The sequence below is a fragment of the Octopus bimaculoides genome, chromosome 7, assembly GCF_046866305.1.
Source record: "Octopus bimaculoides isolate indiv1 chromosome 7, ASM4686630v1, whole genome shotgun sequence".
Classification (NCBI taxonomy): domain Eukaryota; kingdom Metazoa; phylum Mollusca; class Cephalopoda; order Octopoda; family Octopodidae; genus Octopus; species Octopus bimaculoides.
The window spans coordinates 91,057,779-91,076,170 of NC_142934.1; the positions used below are offsets into that span (position 1 = coordinate 91,057,779).

Genomic DNA, 18,392 nt, shown 5'->3' on the forward strand with positions numbered 1-18,392 from the left:
GATGATCTGAGAATGTTTCCTTCTATGAATTGATGTCCCTATCTCGTCTACTTCATACTATGAAACCACAGCTAAGTACCTTTGTAGGCCCTGCAGCCTTTTTATTTTTTATCTATATACATATTGCGGAGACTTAAATTACATACAAAGGTATATTGAAACATTCAATTTATATAGTTTGACTTGCTTTTCCATGTTAGTATCACAATCTGTTCCACCCACAGCAGCATACATGGAAGAATTTTGAATTCAGCTTTAATAACAAACAACATACATCAACAATTTAACCCTTTTATTACCGTATTTATTTTGAGATATTCTGTGTTTCTTTCAATTATTTTAAATATAACAAAGAATTTAGTGAAATAGTTTTCATTCAGCTAGTGTTAGGAACATAAATTGTGACTAAGGTTTGGTGGAAGATTTTAATTCAAAATTTATGAAAACAAGACATTTGTACTACAGAGCCAGATGCAGTTTTAGCCAGTTTGGTATCAACACTAGCTTAATGATAATTAAGTTATTTTATTAAATTCTTTGTTATATTTAAAATTAATTGAAAGAAACAGCATCTCAACAGAAGAATGGTGACAAAAGGGTTAAATTAATCATTTGTTAACCCTTTTGTCACCATTCTTCTGTTGAGATGCTCTGTGTTTCTTTCAATTAATTCTAAATACAACAAAGAATTTAGTAAAATAACTTAATTGTCATTCAGCTAGTGTTAGGAACATAAATTGTGACTAAGGTTTGGTGGAAGATTTTAATTCAAAACTTCTGAAAAGATATTTGTACTACAAAGGCAGTTTCAGCCGGGTTGATAACAAAAGGGTTATATCTATCATCATCATTTAATGTCTGTTTTCTATGCTGGCATGTGTTGGACGGCTTGATAGGAGCTGGAGAGCTGCAGCAGAGTCCTGTTTGTTTTGGCATAGTTTATATTACTAGGTGCGCTTCCTAATGCCAACCACTTTACAGAGTATACTCGGTGCTTTTTACATAGCACCGGCACCTAATATCTAGGTAAGAAATCCGAACATAACTGTCAAGAATTAGAAACTGTTTTATAAGCTGCTACATCTATATAAATAAAGCCATAGCTCATAACTGACGGTTCTAGTGTGAAACATGTCCTAGAGGTCTGAGTTGAATGGAAACTTAAAGTTTTATTTGTTCTTGATTTGATTTAGCAAAGTCTATAACCAGAACATTAGGAGGTCTAAAGCTATACTTTACTGCTCACCTTGTCCTGTTGTGTAATGGTCTTCTTTTGCCTTTCACATCCCAAACCTCTAAACTGGGGAAAATAACAAAGTTGCTATGACTTCCAGTTTAACTCCTGCCAAAAACTTCATCCCTATACAGGTATACAATGATTAAATCATCCAAACAAGCTTCACCCCTCTTTTTTCATATATGCTATTAACTCTGGCTCGAAGTCATAAATAGAGGAAAGTAGAGGGAAACAGTTTAACACATTGAGTGCCATGTATACATGGCACTTTACAAATGTGCCACGTATACGTATATTGTATATGTTTTCTAATTTGAAAAAAAAAAAAAACAGGTGTGGCACATGGGAACAATTTACATATTTGCCCTTGGCACTCAATATGTCAGCAGAACCAACTCTACTTATCCTTTCTTTGCTGTATTTGTGTTAGTACTGGTTACAAACGTTTGAAAGATTGAATCATTTTCAGAAATTATACTTGCTCAATTATTTATTTCAAACTGAAGTGAAGTCATCAATACAAAATTATTATTTAAAGTGTTTCAAACAAAATTTATGAGCATTCATTAAATTCTTAGATAGTATTTGGGCCACAACATAAGCATTTGTGCGTCTGTGAGCAGAAGACAAATATAGGATTATTTGATCCATGATGTGAACAAACAAAAAAATAAATTTTTTAAGTGTCAATTTAGTTTCTAATGTAAGACAACTACTGTTCAGAGTCAAATTTTAAAATTTCAGATATATTGGTGCAAAGGAGAATTGTATGTTCATTTTATTTTTATTTTTTTCTATTAATTTTAATCCTTTCCAATGTTATTCAAATTAACATGCAAAATATTTTTATCATAGTTTTTAATTTTTGTAGTTCTGTTTTTCCTTTATAACTTTCGGTTGTTTTTCTTGAAATTTGATTAATTTTTGTCGCTTTTCCGATATATGACAGAGGGGTGTCAAATAGAAAAAAAAAACAATAAAAAAATGAAGGAATTTATCCGAAGACCCCAAAATTTACAAATTTTATAGACACAGTCTTTTACACACTAATTACTATAACATTTAAATGACATTTAGATCTAATTAATTTTTACCTGTTGAATTTATGTTAAATTTTGTAATTGTTTAATGAGGATAGCTGTGTGAAAAAGTGCCACTCCTTAACAGTTGAGGGAACCCGTGGAAGAGGTAGGCCCAGGAAGACCTGGGCTGAGGTGGTGAGGCAAGACCTTCGAACATTGGACCTCACCGAGGCGATGACTACTGACCGAGACCTTTGGAAATGTGCTGTGCGTGAGAAGACCCGGCAAGCTAAGTGAGATCGTTGCCAGGGCCCCTGGACTGGCTCTTGTGCGGGTGGCACATAAGATGTACCATCCTGAGCGTGACCGTTGCCAGTACCGCCTGACTGGCCTTGTAGGGTTTTCGAGCGAGATCATTGCCAGTGCCCCTGGATTGGCTCTTGTGCGGGTGGCACATAAAAGACACCATTTCAAGCGTGGCCGTTTTCGTGTGGGTGACACGTAAAAGCACCCACTACACTCTCTGAGTGGTTGGCGTTAGGAAGGGCATCCAGCTGTAGAAACTCTGCCAAATTAGATTGGAGCCTGGTGTAGCCATCCAGTTGCACCAGTCCTCAGTCAAATCGTCCAACCCATGCTAGCATGGAAAGCGGACGTTAAACGATGATGATGTCTTTTACTATGTTAGGTGAATTAATAAAGATTATAGATTTTGGGGTTTTTAACCTTATTTTCATAGTGGCAAGTTTGCAGAAACATTAGCACATCGCATAAAATGCTTTGTGACAATTCTTCTGGTTCTTTATGCTCTGAGTTCAAATCCTGTTAGAAATCAACTTTGCCTTTTATCTTTTCAGGGTTGATAAAATAAGGTACCACTCAAGTGCTGGGAGTCGATGTAACTAATTTGTCCCCTCCATTCACAATTGCTGGCTCTGAACCCTATGATGGGTCAGCATCCCATTCAAGGGGTATGTTGGGATCTCTCTCATTTATACACCATGGAAACCTGGTAACTGGTGTTATGAGTCCTGGGGCTCAAAAAAAAAAATGAGCCCCAAAAGCAAACAACATCTGTTTTCCATGCTGGCATGGGTTGGACGGTTTGACAGAGCTGGCAAGCCAGACGACTGCACCAGAATTTATTGTTTCTTTTTGACAATACAATAAACCCTCGACTATCGCAGGTGTTATGTCCCAAAACCTCCCACAGAAATAATTAAAATTTTAAAAAACATAAATACCAATTAGCTGCAGTAGCTGCAGAAACCTGTGAGATACTGGAATAATGTTTGCCTTTCAAACCCTCTTTCATGAGTCCGAAGAGATGATAGTCTGACGAGGAAGTGAAAACTGTGAAGAAGTGGCTCAAAGAACAGTCAACAGAATTTTACGTGGATAGGGATACATGCTCTCATTCGAAGGTGGAACATTGCTATTGAGAGAAATGGTGACTATGTTGAGAAGTAGGGTTGTGATCCACAGAGGACCAGCTTCATTTTGATGTATGATACATGTTCCTGTGTTGGTAATTATACCTGTCCTAAACAAAATGGCATTACTTGTTGACTCACCCTTGTATACACACACACACACACACATATATATATATATGTATATATATATATATATATATCATTGCTTAAACATTCGCTTTCCATGCTGGCATGGATTGGACGGTTTGACTGAGGACTGGCAAGCCAGTAGGCTGCACCAGGCTCCAGTCTGATCTTGTATATATTTATGTGTGTGTGTGCTTTGTTTGTTTCCCCCACAAAGACACACCTATACATGACAACCTTCTTTCCATTTCCATTTACCAAATCCACTCATAAGGCCCAGAGCTATATTAGAGGACACTTGCCCAAGGTGCCACACAGTGCAATTGAACCTGGAACTATGTGGTTGGGAAATAAATTTCTTACCACACAGCCACACCTGTACTTGTATGATGATGAATATATATTTTTTTTATTTCTTGCATCAAACACCTTGGAATATTTTCAGTGGTGTGCTAATTTAGTACAAATCTAAATATTAATAAAGAATTTATTCAAACAGAATAGCAACATAAAAGACTTCTAAGGCCTGTGCTAAGAACTATATCCTGAATGTGTGGATTGAATCCTGATATTTGATTTAGAATTAAAAGTTTGAAATCATTCAACTTTAGTTTGATCAGTTACCATTTCTTCCATACTTTCTGTCTCTTCCTCTGCATTTCCATTGGCAAGATTCTTCAATTTATGCATCTTTTGAATCTGCTGTTGTTTCTTTTTCTTAATCTCTTTCCATTTTTCTATGGCAACATTCCTTCTTGCAGAAAAATTATTTTTCCAAATCGTATGTTGTTCTTCCGTTTCACTGATTTCTTTCCTCAGTTGCTTCACACGATTTTCCCATTCATCATCTTGGAACAGTGGGCTTTTTTTACCACTCTTGTCATTTTTGTTGTTATTGCCAATTGTGTCATAAAGGTAGGACAAATCATCATCGTCTTCCTCTCTTCTCACTTTATCATCTGGTGTGTCTTCCAAAAGAGTTTTAATGTCATTGATATTGCTGTTGTGGTTATTACCATTATTATTATTATTATTATTTATGTTGTTATTACCATTATTATTGTTGTTATTGTCACTGTTAGTGAAATTATCTTCACCACCTTCGACACCCAAGTCTTTTCCTTTAACATTACTGCTGTCATTATCATCATCTTGAAGTAATCCATTATCTTTATGGTCTATATTTGACCCTGACTCTGGAGATACATCATTCATTTCTGCCATAATAGAAGCCAAATCTGTTTTATCCTATTTCTGTTATGAATCATACATATGTGTGTGTGTTGCTTTGTGTTGGGCAAACTAGAGAGGAATGCTTAGCAAATGTTGCAGAGGATATGTTTGTCTTTTTTTATTGAAACTGAAAATGAAAGTAAGTTTTGTGGTTCGAGTGTCAGACTGCTTTGATCTTCAGGCAATATATATATATATATATATGCTCACTTGATATATTTCAAATAGCAATAAAAAATATATAAATAGGTTTTTGTAGACATCAATTATTCTATAGTTTTTGTCTTAAATGGATCATGACCAGGCAAAACCTGAAATTAAAAAGAAAGAAAAATCTTATTAGCAAAAAATGTATGAAGGGATTAATTTAATTTATTCTTGAGAAAAAGGATGAATGATTTATGAAAGAAAATATTAAACAGTAATGAAATAATGTTTCAAAATAGGTATAGAGATAGCTGTGTGGTTAAGAAGCTAGCTTTGCAACCACATTGATTCAGGTTCAGTTCCACTGTGTGGCACTTTGGCTGAGTGTCTTCTATTGTAGCCCAAAGCTGATCAATGTCTTGCAAGTAAATTTGTATCTGTATGTATGTGTGTATGGCAATAACTGAGTGTGTGTGTGTGTGTGTGTGGCAGTAACTGTGTGCATGTGTGTGTGTGGCGGTAACCGAGTGCATGTGGTAGTAACTGTTTATGTGTGAGAGTGGTCTTTGTGTCTGTTAATGTCATAGTAAGAGATTAGCAGCTATGGTTAAAGGTCTGGTTGTTTTTGTGTAGTTGTGTGTTTTTGCACATGTGCAGTAGTAGGGTGTTTGAGAGGCAGTTTGAAGGGTGTGTGGTAAGTAACTTGCTTACCAACCACATGGTTCTGGGTTCAGTCCTTCTGTGTGGCACCTTGGGCAAGTGCCTTCTGCTATAGCCTTGGACTGACCAAGGCCTTGTGAGTGGTAGATGGAAACTGAAAGGAGCCCATCGTATATATATATATATATGTATGTATGTATGTGTGTGTGTGTGTGTGTGTGTGTGTTTGTCCCCCCAACATCACTTGACAACCGATGCTGGTAAAAGAGACCAATAGAATAAGCACTAGGCTTACAAATGATAAGTCCTGTGGTTGATTTGCTCTCACTAAAGGCGGTGCCCCAGCATGGCCGTAGTCAAATGACTGAAACAAGTAAAAGAATAAAAGAATTTATCGTGGCATTCCATCGGTTATGACAATGAGGGTTTCAGTTGATCCGATCAACGGAACAGCCTGCTCGTGAAATTAACGTGTAAGTGGCTGAGCACTCCACAGACATGAGTACTCTTAAGATAGTTCTCAGGGAGATTCAGTGTGACATAGCTGGCCCTTTGAAATACAGGTACAACAGAAACAGGAAGAAAGGGTGAGAGAAAGTTATGCTGAAAGAGTATAGCAGGGTTCACCACCAGCCCCTGCTGGAGCCTTGTGGAGCTTTAGGTGTTTTCACTCAATAAACACTCACAACACTCAGTCTGGGAATTGAAGTCGCAATCCCACAACTGCGAGTCTGCTGCCCTAACCACTGGGCCATTGCACCTCTACAAAAGAATATCATCATCATCATCATCATCGTTTAACGTCCGCTTTCCATGCTAGCATGGGTTGGACGATTTGACTGAGGACTGGTGAAACCGGATGGCAACACTAGGCTCCTATATATATATATATATATATATTGTATAAAAGGTCGTGGGTAAGGCCAAAACAATGCCAAATAAATGCAAGGTAAATCACAAGAAAACAAATATGTGAATTATGTAGATTTACCTTGTATTCAATATTTCGGGGTTATAAGCCCATTTTCAAGAAATAGACGATATATTGAATGCAAGGTAAGTCTACATTAATTCACATATTTATTTTCTTGTGATTTACCTTGCATTTACTTCACATTGTTTTGGCCTTGCCCATGATCCTTTATGCAATATATTCTACACAATGCTTCATAGTAATTATACCATTATATATATATATATATATATATATATATAATGCGTGGCACCTTGGGCAAGTGTCTTCTACTATAACCTCAGGCCGACCAAAGCCTTGTGAGTGGATTTGGTAGACGGAAACTGAAAGAAGCCCATCGTATATATATATATATATATATATGTTTGTGTATCTGGGTTTGCTCCCCACAACATCGCTTCAGAACTGATGCTGGTGTGTTTACGTCCCCGTAACTTAGCAGTTCGGCAAAAGAGACCGATAGAATAAGTACTTGGCTTACAAAGAATAAGTCCTGGGGTCGATTTGCTCGACTAAAGGTGGTGCTCCAGCATGGCTGCAGTCAAATGACTGAAACAAGTAAAAGAGTTAAAAGAGTAATACACACACACACACACACACAACTGTACAAATGTTTTCATAATGGACACATTATAAGCTCATGCAATAAGCAGCCATCACTTTCTTAGCAGTTGAAATTTAAATAAATGTTGCTTATTGCATGAACTTAGTATAAGTACATTATAGAAACATTTGAACAGTTGTAGTAGTAGTAGTAGTATTAATAAATCTTTTGTTTTTGCAGCAAGAGATTGCTCAGTAGATATTTCTAATTAAGTAAATAGCTTTTTCATAATTCACATTTTTTAGAAATTATGTTGATACACATTATTCATTAAAATTGTAATATATAAAACAGACAGAGTCAACAACTATTGAAGAGGTTGCAAGAAGCAACGAAAATTATTTCTATCAATGTAGGTGATCTCCAGCCAACCAGGAGGGGCAGCAGTTCAGAGAAGGAAAAAAATTACTTGGAATGTGATATATATAAGGACAGCTGTGTAAAAAAGTGTCGTACTCTAACAGTTGAGGGAATCTGTGGAAGGAGTAGACTCAGGAAGATGTGGGATGAGGTGGTGAAGCACGACCAAACATTGGGCCTTACCGAAGCAATGACTAGTGACCGAGACCTTTGGAGATATGCTGTGCTTGAGAAGACCCAACAAGCCAAGTGAGACCATAGCCCGTGGCCTATGCCAGTGGGTGTAACCAGCCCACTTATGAGTACCCCTCATTCATTGGACAATAAACTTTGCTTGCGAAGACCTGTTGAGGTAAGTGAAATCAAATCAAAATCGCTGACGTGGCTGATTGGTACTCATGCTAGTGGAACGTTAAAAGCACATCCGAGCGTGATAGTTGCCAGGGTCACAGATTGGCTCTCGTGCCGGTGGCACATAGAAAGCACCATTCGAGTGTGATTATTGCCAGCTTCACCTTACCGGCACATGTGCCAGTGGAACATGAAAAATAACATTTGAGTGTAGTTGTTGCCAGTGCTGCTGGACTGGCTCCCGTGCAAGTAGCACATAAAAAACAGCTTTTGAGCATGGTTGTTGCCAGAACTGCCTGACTGGCCCTTGTGCCGGTGGCACATAAAAAGCACCCACTACACTCTCAGAGTGGTTGGCATTAGGAAGGGCATCCAGCTGTAGAAACTTTGCCAGATCAGATTGGAGCCTGGTGCAGCCTTCTGGCTCACCAGTCCTCAGCCAAACCATCCAACCCATGTCAGCATGGAAAGCGGATGTTAAACGATGATGATGATATATATATATATGTATATATTATCATCATCATCATCATTTAATGTACTGGTTCCACACAGGCATGCATGGAATGGTTAAGGAGGATCCAATTAGTCTAAGGACTGTGTTAGCCTCAAATGTCTGTTTTGGAATGGTTTCCACAGCTGGATACTCTTCCTAATACCAACAAGTTTACAGAATGGACTGGACACCTTTTTTGTGACACCAGCACTTATGAAGTCACTGAATAACTCACAAGACAAGACCCCATTCACAAAGTGGTAGAGCAGTAATCGTGGCTTTGTACCAGGTGTAGTGAAAGAGGGACAAGTATAGGGGGTCTTGCTGTGAAGGAGATACAGATATACCCCCAGTAGGAAAGTGGGGGATGGTGCAAATGAATTATTAAGGCATGCCCTTAAGATACAAGTACATGGACAGAGAAAGAATGGGGACACAGAACCAAGGATTGGTGGGTAGGTAGATAAGGTGGATGAAGGAGTGTGTGGAGGAGACTGAAGATGCTCACAAGGCAGGGATAACTTCACAGTCACTGTCAGCCTTTTCATTGTAAAAGTTTGATAAAGATTTATTCAACTAAAAAGTATTGAATAATCCTTACTTGATGTGAAATTGACTTTATATACTCTTTTACTTGCTTCAGTCATTTTGACTGTGGCCATGCTGGAGCACCGCCTTTAGTCGAGCAAATCGATCCCAGGACTTATTCTTCATAAGCCTAGTTAGTACATATTCTATCGGACTGTTTTGCCAAACTACTAAGTTATGGGGACGTAAACACACCAGCATCGGTTGTCAAGCGATGTTGGGGGGACAAACACAGACATATGCACACACATCATAATCATCATCATCATCGTTTAACGTCCGCTTTCCATGCTAGCATGGGTTGGACGATTTGACTGAGGACTGGTGAAACCGGATGGCAACACCAGGCTCCAGTCTGATTTGGCAGAGTTTCTACAGCTGGATGCCCTTCCTAACGCCAACCACTCAGAGAGTGTAGTGGGTGCTTTTACGTGTCACCCGCACATATATATATATTCATATACAATGGGCTTCTTTCAGTTTCTGTCTACCAAATCCACTCGCAAAGGCTTTAGTTGGCCTGAGGCTATAGAAGAAGACACTTGCCCAAGGTGTCACAGAGTGGGACTGAACCTGGAACCATGTGGTTGGTGGGCAAGCTACTTACCACACAGCCACTCCTGCACCTATATATATATATATATATATATATATATATATATATATATATATATATATATATATATATATATATATATATATATATATATATATATATATATATATATATATATATATATATATATATATATATATATTTTTTATTGCTGTGTCTGGGGAGAGTCATTCTGTTTTAATATCTTATTAATTAACACACTCACCAGTCCAATTTCCATTCATTTATTATTTCTTCATCTATATTGCTAGTAATAAGAGTTAAAATACTCTTAATCCTGTAAGAAGAGCATATATATATATAAACAACCAGGTGAAATGTGATACCATAAAGGAAAAATTCAATCATCAGATTGCACCTGACTGTTTATCATTTTTAGTATACACATTAGCATTTCCATAAATTTTTATGGTATATATATATATATATATATATATATATATATATATATACGACCTTTGGAAATGTGCTGTGCGTGAGAAGACTCGGCAAGCCAAGTAAGATCGTTGCCAGTGCCCCTGGACTGGCTTGTGCGGGTGGCACATAAAAGACACCATTTCGAGCGTGGCCGTTTTCGTGTGGGTGACACGTAAAAGCACCCACTACACTCTCTGAGTGGTTGGCGTTAGGAAGGGCATCCAGCTGTAGAAACTCTGCCAAATTAGATTGGAGCCTGATGTTGCCATCCGGTTTCACCAGTCCTCAGTCAAATCGTCCAACCCATGCTAGCATGGAAAGCGGACGTTAAACGATGATGATGATGATATATATATATATAGGCGCAGGAGTGGCTGTGTGGTAAGTAGCTTGCTTACCAACCACATGGTTCCGGGTTCAGTCCCACTGCGTGGCACCTTGGGCAAATGTCTTCTACTTTAGCCTCGGGCTGACCTAAGCCTTGTGAGTGGATTTGGTAGACGGAAACTGAAAGAAGCCTGTCGTATATATGTATATATGGAATGCGTGTATATATATATATATATGTGTGTATGTTCGTGTGTCTGTATTTGTCCCCCACCATCGCTTGACAACCAGTGCTGGTGTGTTTACATCCCTGTAACATAGCGGTTCGGCAAAATGAGACCGATAGAATAAGTACTAGGCTTACAGAGAACAAGTCCTGGGGTCGATTTTCTCGACTAAAGGCGGTGCTCCAGCATGGCCACAGTCAAATGACTGAAACCAGTAAGAGAGTAAAGAGTACATATATGTTGACCTCTGTCGATTTACCAGAAATGATAAATGAGAGGACTCAATACAAATGTGGAGTGTTCTTTAACACACTATTACTGAAAGGCTCCAATTTCTAGTAATCAGAGTTGTTCGTTTCCGATCATCAGCTGGTAAACTGAGCCTGGTTTCCTTTTGAATATCCACTGATTATTGGAAATAAGCAACTGGAAATCAAGGCCGTTGAGTTACAATGATTTTACACACACACACACACACACACACACATTCACACATTCAGTTGAAGAATTAAATGTAATGCCATAAATCCACTCTCACTTAATGTCTTATATTCTGTAACTAACTGGAATTTCAATTTGTATGGACAGCTTTCTTTGAGACAAATCTTCTATTTATGTACACTTAGAAATACAGATATATCAAATACCATATAACATAAATTCTTGATTTATGAAAATCATCTCGGCCTCTAGAGCAGTGTTTCTCAACCTTTTTATCCCTGCATAACCCTTAAAATAAATTACATGTCTCTTAAAATAAATTATAAGGAACCCCTGCACAAAAGAAATTATACACCATATCTTTCTCATATATTTTTTCATCATAGTTCACATGGTAAATATATATATATCTATACTTTCTAATTATTAGCATTGGTTCCTGATAAACTCTTGTTTATTCTGTTGTTATTTACACTCTACATGCAAAATGTGTCTGAACACCAAGGCCCGGAGATAATACAGGTAATGGATACCAATAGTATATACGGATATTTTATCCCTCAGTTGGTTACTATAACCGCTAACTCTGTATACACTTCACACACACACACATATATATGGTTGTTATATTTTTTGATAATATTATAGGTTAGATAGGATGATGTCTATATTACAATATTACAATAACCAATCATATGTTGTGCACGTAGAGTAATATTACGATCATGAAATTAGCATTAGCTTATCTCACTATTTCTTGCTGAGCCCCTAGGAACCTTTTGCGGAACTCTAGGGTTCTGGGGAATCTCCATTGAGAAACACTGCTCTAGAGGATGTAACATAATTACTAAATGGCAATTAAGATCAGCTCCACTTGAGAAGGGGAGACAATCTTATGAATCTAGAATTCCCCAAAGTCAAAACATCATTAAGCAAAAAAGGGTAGGTTTATTCTTTGGAGAGAAGAGGACAGACATGAACATGGCATCTGCATGACCTTGTTTCCAGTAGCCTAAGGTCAGGTCACGTGTGGGGGGCATGTGCCATTGTGATGCACTACTGAATTCACCATTTGTTAGCATATTCCTGAATCCTTTCAAGTGACTGTTGAGTAGATTCCCCCATCAGTCGCCATCTCCATGAGATACCTCTTCATCTGTTGTGCCCAAGTGGCATGGGGGTTGATCAACACAAGCCATCAACCCAGTCAGATTCTCAGTGAAGCGAACAGGATAGACAAAGTCTAACTTGGAAATTCAAGCAACTTCCAGGGTGAAAAACTAGAGGTAGTCGATAGCTTCCGCTATCTGGGCGACCAAGTTAGTAGTGGGGGTGGGTGCGCTGAAAGTGTAGCTGCTAGAATAAGAATAGCCTGGGCAAAGTTTAGAGAGCTCTTACCCCTGCTGGCGACAAAGGGACTCTCACTCAGAGTAAAAGGCAGACTGTATGACGCATGCGTACGAACAACCATGCTACATGGCAGTGAAACATGGGCTGTAACTGCTGAGGACATACGTAAGCTCGCAAGGAATGAAGCCAGTATGCTCCGTTGGATGTGTAATGTCAATGTGAATACCCGTCAGAGTGTAAGTATCTTGAGAGAAAAGCTGAACATTAGAAGCATCAGTTGTGGCGTGCAAGAGAGACGATTGCGCTGGTATGGACATGTGGTGAGAATGGAGGAGGATAGCTGCGTGAAAAAGTGCCACACCCTAACAGTTGAGGGAACCCGTGGAAGAGGTAGGCCCAGGAAGACCTGGGCTGAGGTGGTGAGGCAAAACCTTCGTACATTGGGCCTCACCGAGGCGATGACTACTGACCGAGACCTTTGGAAATGTGCTGTGCGTGAGAAGACCCGGCAAGCCAAGTAAGATCGTTGCCAGTGCCCCTGGACTGGTTCTTGTGCGGGTGGCACATGAGATGCACCATTTTGAGTGTGGCCGTTGCCAGTACCGCTTGACTGGCTCCTGTAGGATTTTCGAGCGAGATCGTTGCCAGTGCCCCTGGACTGGCTTGTGCGGGTGGCACATAAAAGACACCATTTCGAGCGTGGCTGTTTTCGTGCGGGTGACACGTAAAAGCACCCACTACACTCTTTGAGTGGTTGGCGTTAGGAAGGGCATCCAGCTGTAGAAACTCTGCCAAATCAGACTGGAGCCTGGTGTTGCCATCCGGTTTCACCTGTCCTCAGTCAAATCGTCCAACCCATGCTAGCATGGAAAGCGGACGTTAAACGATGATGATAGCCAAACAGTTTGAACTGATATTCCCAAATCATACAAGTAACAGCATGCAGCCTGCTTTCTGAGAAGAGTGATGGGTTGGATACGAAATCCGACCAATAGTAACTCATAGTCCTGCAAAGTGTCCTGGGACCAAAGAATTTCAAGTGGATCCTAAAGGCCCTGGACGATGTCCAAATCTGACAAGTACAGAGCAGCTCTGCCCTGTCCTGCTCTATACTGACCAAACCTGGTCTTTTCTCTCTTTTTTCTATTTTTCTTTTCTTATCTACCATCCTTTTGTTATCTTTGGTCATTTACTTGTTTCGTCATGAGACTGCGGCCATGCTGGGGCACTGCCATGAGGAATATTTTAGTCAAATGAATTGACCCCAGGACCTATGTTTTTTTTAAAGCCTGGTACTTATTCTATTGATCTGTTTCGCTGAACTGCTTAGTGATGGGAATGTAAACACACCAACACTGATTGTCAGGCAGTGGTGGGGGACAAAGACACATACACACAGGGTGCCATAGGTAAATTATTGCCATTTAATATTTTTAATTTCGCACATGTGCATTGTTTTTGATTTTGTCAATTACACAGTATGGTAGGGTCAGTTGGGCACTGTCTGTGAGTAAAACTGCACAATAATGCAATTCATTCTGCCAGAAATTTGGAAATGGCATGCTGTACTGCTTGGCATTTGCACCAGAAGCTCCAATAGCAACAGATGGTGAATACTCAACAACCGTTGGCCTGCTGTGTCCCCAAAACATGTACTGAGAGTGATAAAAATTAAACATCCAGTCAGCCTCATGGTGTTTGGAGTGATCACTAGTGATGGTGACGTCATGCCTCCATTTATCTTCCCACATGGCCTTAGACTCAACACAGAGGCCTACAACAAGTGCCTGGAGGAGGTAGTGTCCTGGATGAAGAGGGTGGCTGCTGGAAGACCCTGTGTCTGGCAACAGGACTCTGCACCATGCCACACAAACAGGAGAACCCAATCATGGGTGTCAGACAATTTCTGCAACCACATCACCCCTAACATCTGGCCACCTACCTCCCCTGACTGCAACCCTCTTCATTATCATGTGTCCAGCACAGTTGAGTGAGACTCAAACAAAACTCCTTGTAACACCAAAGATGAACTGAAGGCAAGGATTATGGCAGCATTCACCAACTTAAACAAGGAGATCATCCAGAAGAGTTGCAAGAGATTCCAAAGTCGTCTGGAGGCCATGGTTGGAGCCAATGGTGATTGTATTGAATGAATTTACTCTTTAGTATTTCAAGATATTTTAAGTAATTTTGGTAAACATATCTGCTAAAATGAGATGTCAATGTTATTTTCATTTTTGCGTAATTTAGACAACAATATATTCACTGCATCCTGTGTATCTATCTATCTATATATCATCATCATCGTTTAACGTCCGCTTTCCATGCTAGCATGGGTTGGACGATTTGACTGAGGACTGGTGAAACTGGATGGCAACACCAGGCTCCAATCTAATTTGGCAGAGTTTCTACAGCTGGATGCCCTTCCTAACGCCAACCACTCAGAGAGTGTAGTGGGTGCGTTTACGTGTCACCCGCACGAATATATATATATATATATATATATATATGAGCGAGTAGACAAATGAAAGAAGGGCACCCAACATATTTATTGGGAGTTACATGTATAAATCAAAACAGTTTGATTCAGATTCCCTAGGAGTCTGTTTTAATCAATATAATCAACTAGTTCCTTCCCCCAAAATTTCAGGCCTTGTGCCTATAGCGAAAGGATTATTATTAGTATTATTATATTATTATTCCAGTACCGCCTGACTGGCTTCCGTAGGATTTTCGAGCGAGATCATTGCCAGTGCCCCTGGACTGGCTTATGCGGGTGGCACATAAAAGACACCGTTTCGAGCGTGGCCGTTGCCAGTATCGCCTGACTGGCCTTCGTGCAGGTGACACGTAAAAGCACCTACTACACTCTCTGAGTGGTTGGCGTTAGGAAGGGCATTCAGCTGTAGAAACTCTGCCAAATTTAGATTGGAGCCTGGTGTTGCCATCCGGTTTCACCAGTCCTCAGTCAAGTCGTCCAACCCATGCTAGCATGGAAAGCGGACGTTAAACGATGACGATGATGATGATGATGATTAGTATTATTATAATTACTATTACTAATAAGAAGGCAGTATGGTGGCAGAATCGTTAGCACACTGGGCAAAATGCTTAGTAGTATGTTACGAGTTCAAATTCTGCTGAGGTCGACTTTACCTTTCATCCTTTCACAGTCGATAAAATAAGTACCAGTTACGCACTGGGGTCAATGTTATCGACTCATTCCCTTCCCCAAAATTGCTGCCCTTGTGGTCAAATACGAAACCATTATTATCATCATCATCATCATCATTATTATTATTGAGTGAGAGAGCAGTGCATGCCATCAAGGTGACACTGGGGTGAAATATACGAAGCCCATTATACCCATCAGGACTACCTGTCTGATAAGGGTACACCAGGCACATGCATCACAACCATATGTGCACGACATGGTGATCTCATATCAAATATAAACAGCACATGACCTCGCAGGTGGGGGTCTAGTTAGAATTTTCTTCAGGTCGAGTAGCTTATCCTGCTCAAAAGGTCCCTGAATAAGGTTTGTTTAAGGATGTTGAGTAAAACACCCATGTTTCCATAGGTGAATTATTCAAACCCCAAAGAATTCCTCTCAACACATGGCTATGATGCTCCCCCACTACTTCTGCTCATGATCAGAGATGCACATATCGTCAGCCACCAAGGGACATGCTCAACTGGTTAAGGTCAAACAACTAACAAGCAAATCTGTGGTATTAAGCAGAATATTTGCTGTAGCCCATCTTTTATACCAAGACATTATTATTATTATTATTATTATTACTATTATTATTATTATTATAAAGGCAGGGAGCTGGCAGGGTGGAGAAGAACCAGACAGACTTGAAGGCATAAGAGTTGGGTAGATGACATGCCATAAGACAGGGTGAGTCGAGACACAGAAGATGGCATCAGCAAGTTATTGTGAAATGCTCTGGAGCCACATCATATATTATCCCAAAGAAATGCAAATTCCAAAGATGATCTAAAATAGAAATGGAGAGTTCTTGGCAAGTTGAACCCTGGACACAGGAAGGGCACCTGATTGCTGACGACTATGTTGATGATGATGATATTGATAATAAGGCAAGTTTATAAATTACATGCAAAGTTGTAATTGTTATTATTAGTATTATTATTATTAAGGTGGTGAGCTGGCAGAATTATTAGCATGCTGGGCAAAATGCTAAATGGCATTTCATCCGTGTTACGTCCTGAGTTCAAACTTCACTGATGTCAACTTTGCCTTTTATCATTTCGGGGTCAATAAATTAAGTACCAGTGAAATACTGGGATCGATGTCATTGACTAGTCCCCTCCCCCAAAATTTCAGGCCTTGTACCTTTAGTAGAAGGGATTATTATTATTTCATGGGTAATAGACCAGTTAGAATGTCAGCTATTTAGTTAAAATACCTTATGCTTTTTTAAAATCCCACCAAGGTGGACTTTGACTTTCCTTCCAGGTTGACATCACATTTCATCCTTTCTTTTATCATACGTACAACAGTCGATTTAATTGGTAGTTATACTTTTATGAACCAAGATTTGCTAAATCTAACCATCACAACTAGTAGAAAGATAACAGGGTAGGTTATAAGGAGGAGGTTTGTTGATTCACTGAAGAGGCTAAACACATGAACAACACATTGAATAGAGGAAAAGGAAGAAAAAGAAAAGCAACAATTAAATGAAAACACAAAGATTATGGAAAAAAATTATAACAATAATAAATAAATAAAAGAAGACTTTACCTACCCTTTATTTTACAAGGCATAATATTTATCAGTTTGTTTTGTGTGAGTTGATTTTGTCCATTCTTCCTGCTATATGTTTCATCTACAGACTCTCTCTAGTCCAAGTTGCTAGCTTATTCACGTCCGCATAACTGGATTTAATCAACTTGTCTTCATATTTTTAAGAATGTGACTTGAGAACAAGTTTGTACTTGAATTCCAACCTTCAGTATTTCCCCTGATTTCCTTTTGTGTAATTATAAATGGCACAGCTTGATTTCGTTGCAACATTCTTATAGTTAGTTACCAACATTTGTCAACAGATTTATATGAATAATTGGTGAACTCATAACGAGCTATTATCTCTTGTTCTTTATTAGTTTTTCATTAGCTGTACTGCTTCAGGTTTGGTGTAGGGTTTGCCAACTTATACAACAAATCCTTACATTAGTTTAATTCATCTTGATATATACATTTACATACAAACACGCACAGACATATATATATATATATATATATATATATATGTGTGTGTACAGAGGTTTATTTTAAGGTAGTGATCCAACCAATCAGGTTGTTGAATTTGCTGTTCTCAGCAGTGACTGCAGTCTGTATTAATAATTATTGAACAACAGCTTCTGTTGGGAGAACAGCAAGACTGAGTGAATGTGGCTGTCAATGTATGTGTAGACGTATGAAGGTGGATGTGTATTTATATATGTGTGTGTTAAGGTATATGTATTAAGGTGTATGTGTGTTTGCATGTAGAACAATAGCTGTGATATATAATAATAATAATCATATATATATATAAAGTAATATGTGCCTGTATGTGTTTAGCTGTAAAAACAGTGTGTTAGTAAGGCTTATGGTTGTTTAGCCCTAGGTCAGCCTCGATGTACCTTTTCTTTGACCAGAAGCATTCCACTTGTGAGTATCAGTCTTTTTGTACATCTGGGACTAAATTTTCTAGTGTGTCCTTCTATTTTAAGATAATAGAGTGCAATCTGAGGAAATATGGCTGC

General features: G+C 38.9%; 1 protein-coding gene across 1 annotated transcript; it reads right to left on the reverse strand.

The window, feature by feature from the left end:
• Positions 1-3,922: 3,922 nt before the first annotated feature.
• Positions 3,923-17,796, reverse strand: LOC106870572 (uncharacterized). Its single transcript, XM_014916698.3, has 2 exons — positions 17,390-17,796; positions 3,923-5,365 (listed from the first exon to the last, which is right to left on the reverse strand). Exon 2 carries the CDS (start codon positions 5,043-5,045, stop codon positions 4,419-4,421), a length of 627 nt encoding a protein of 208 aa, XP_014772184.2. The 5' UTR covers positions 5,046-5,365; positions 17,390-17,796; the 3' UTR covers positions 3,923-4,418.
• Positions 17,797-18,392: the final 596 nt, after the last annotated feature.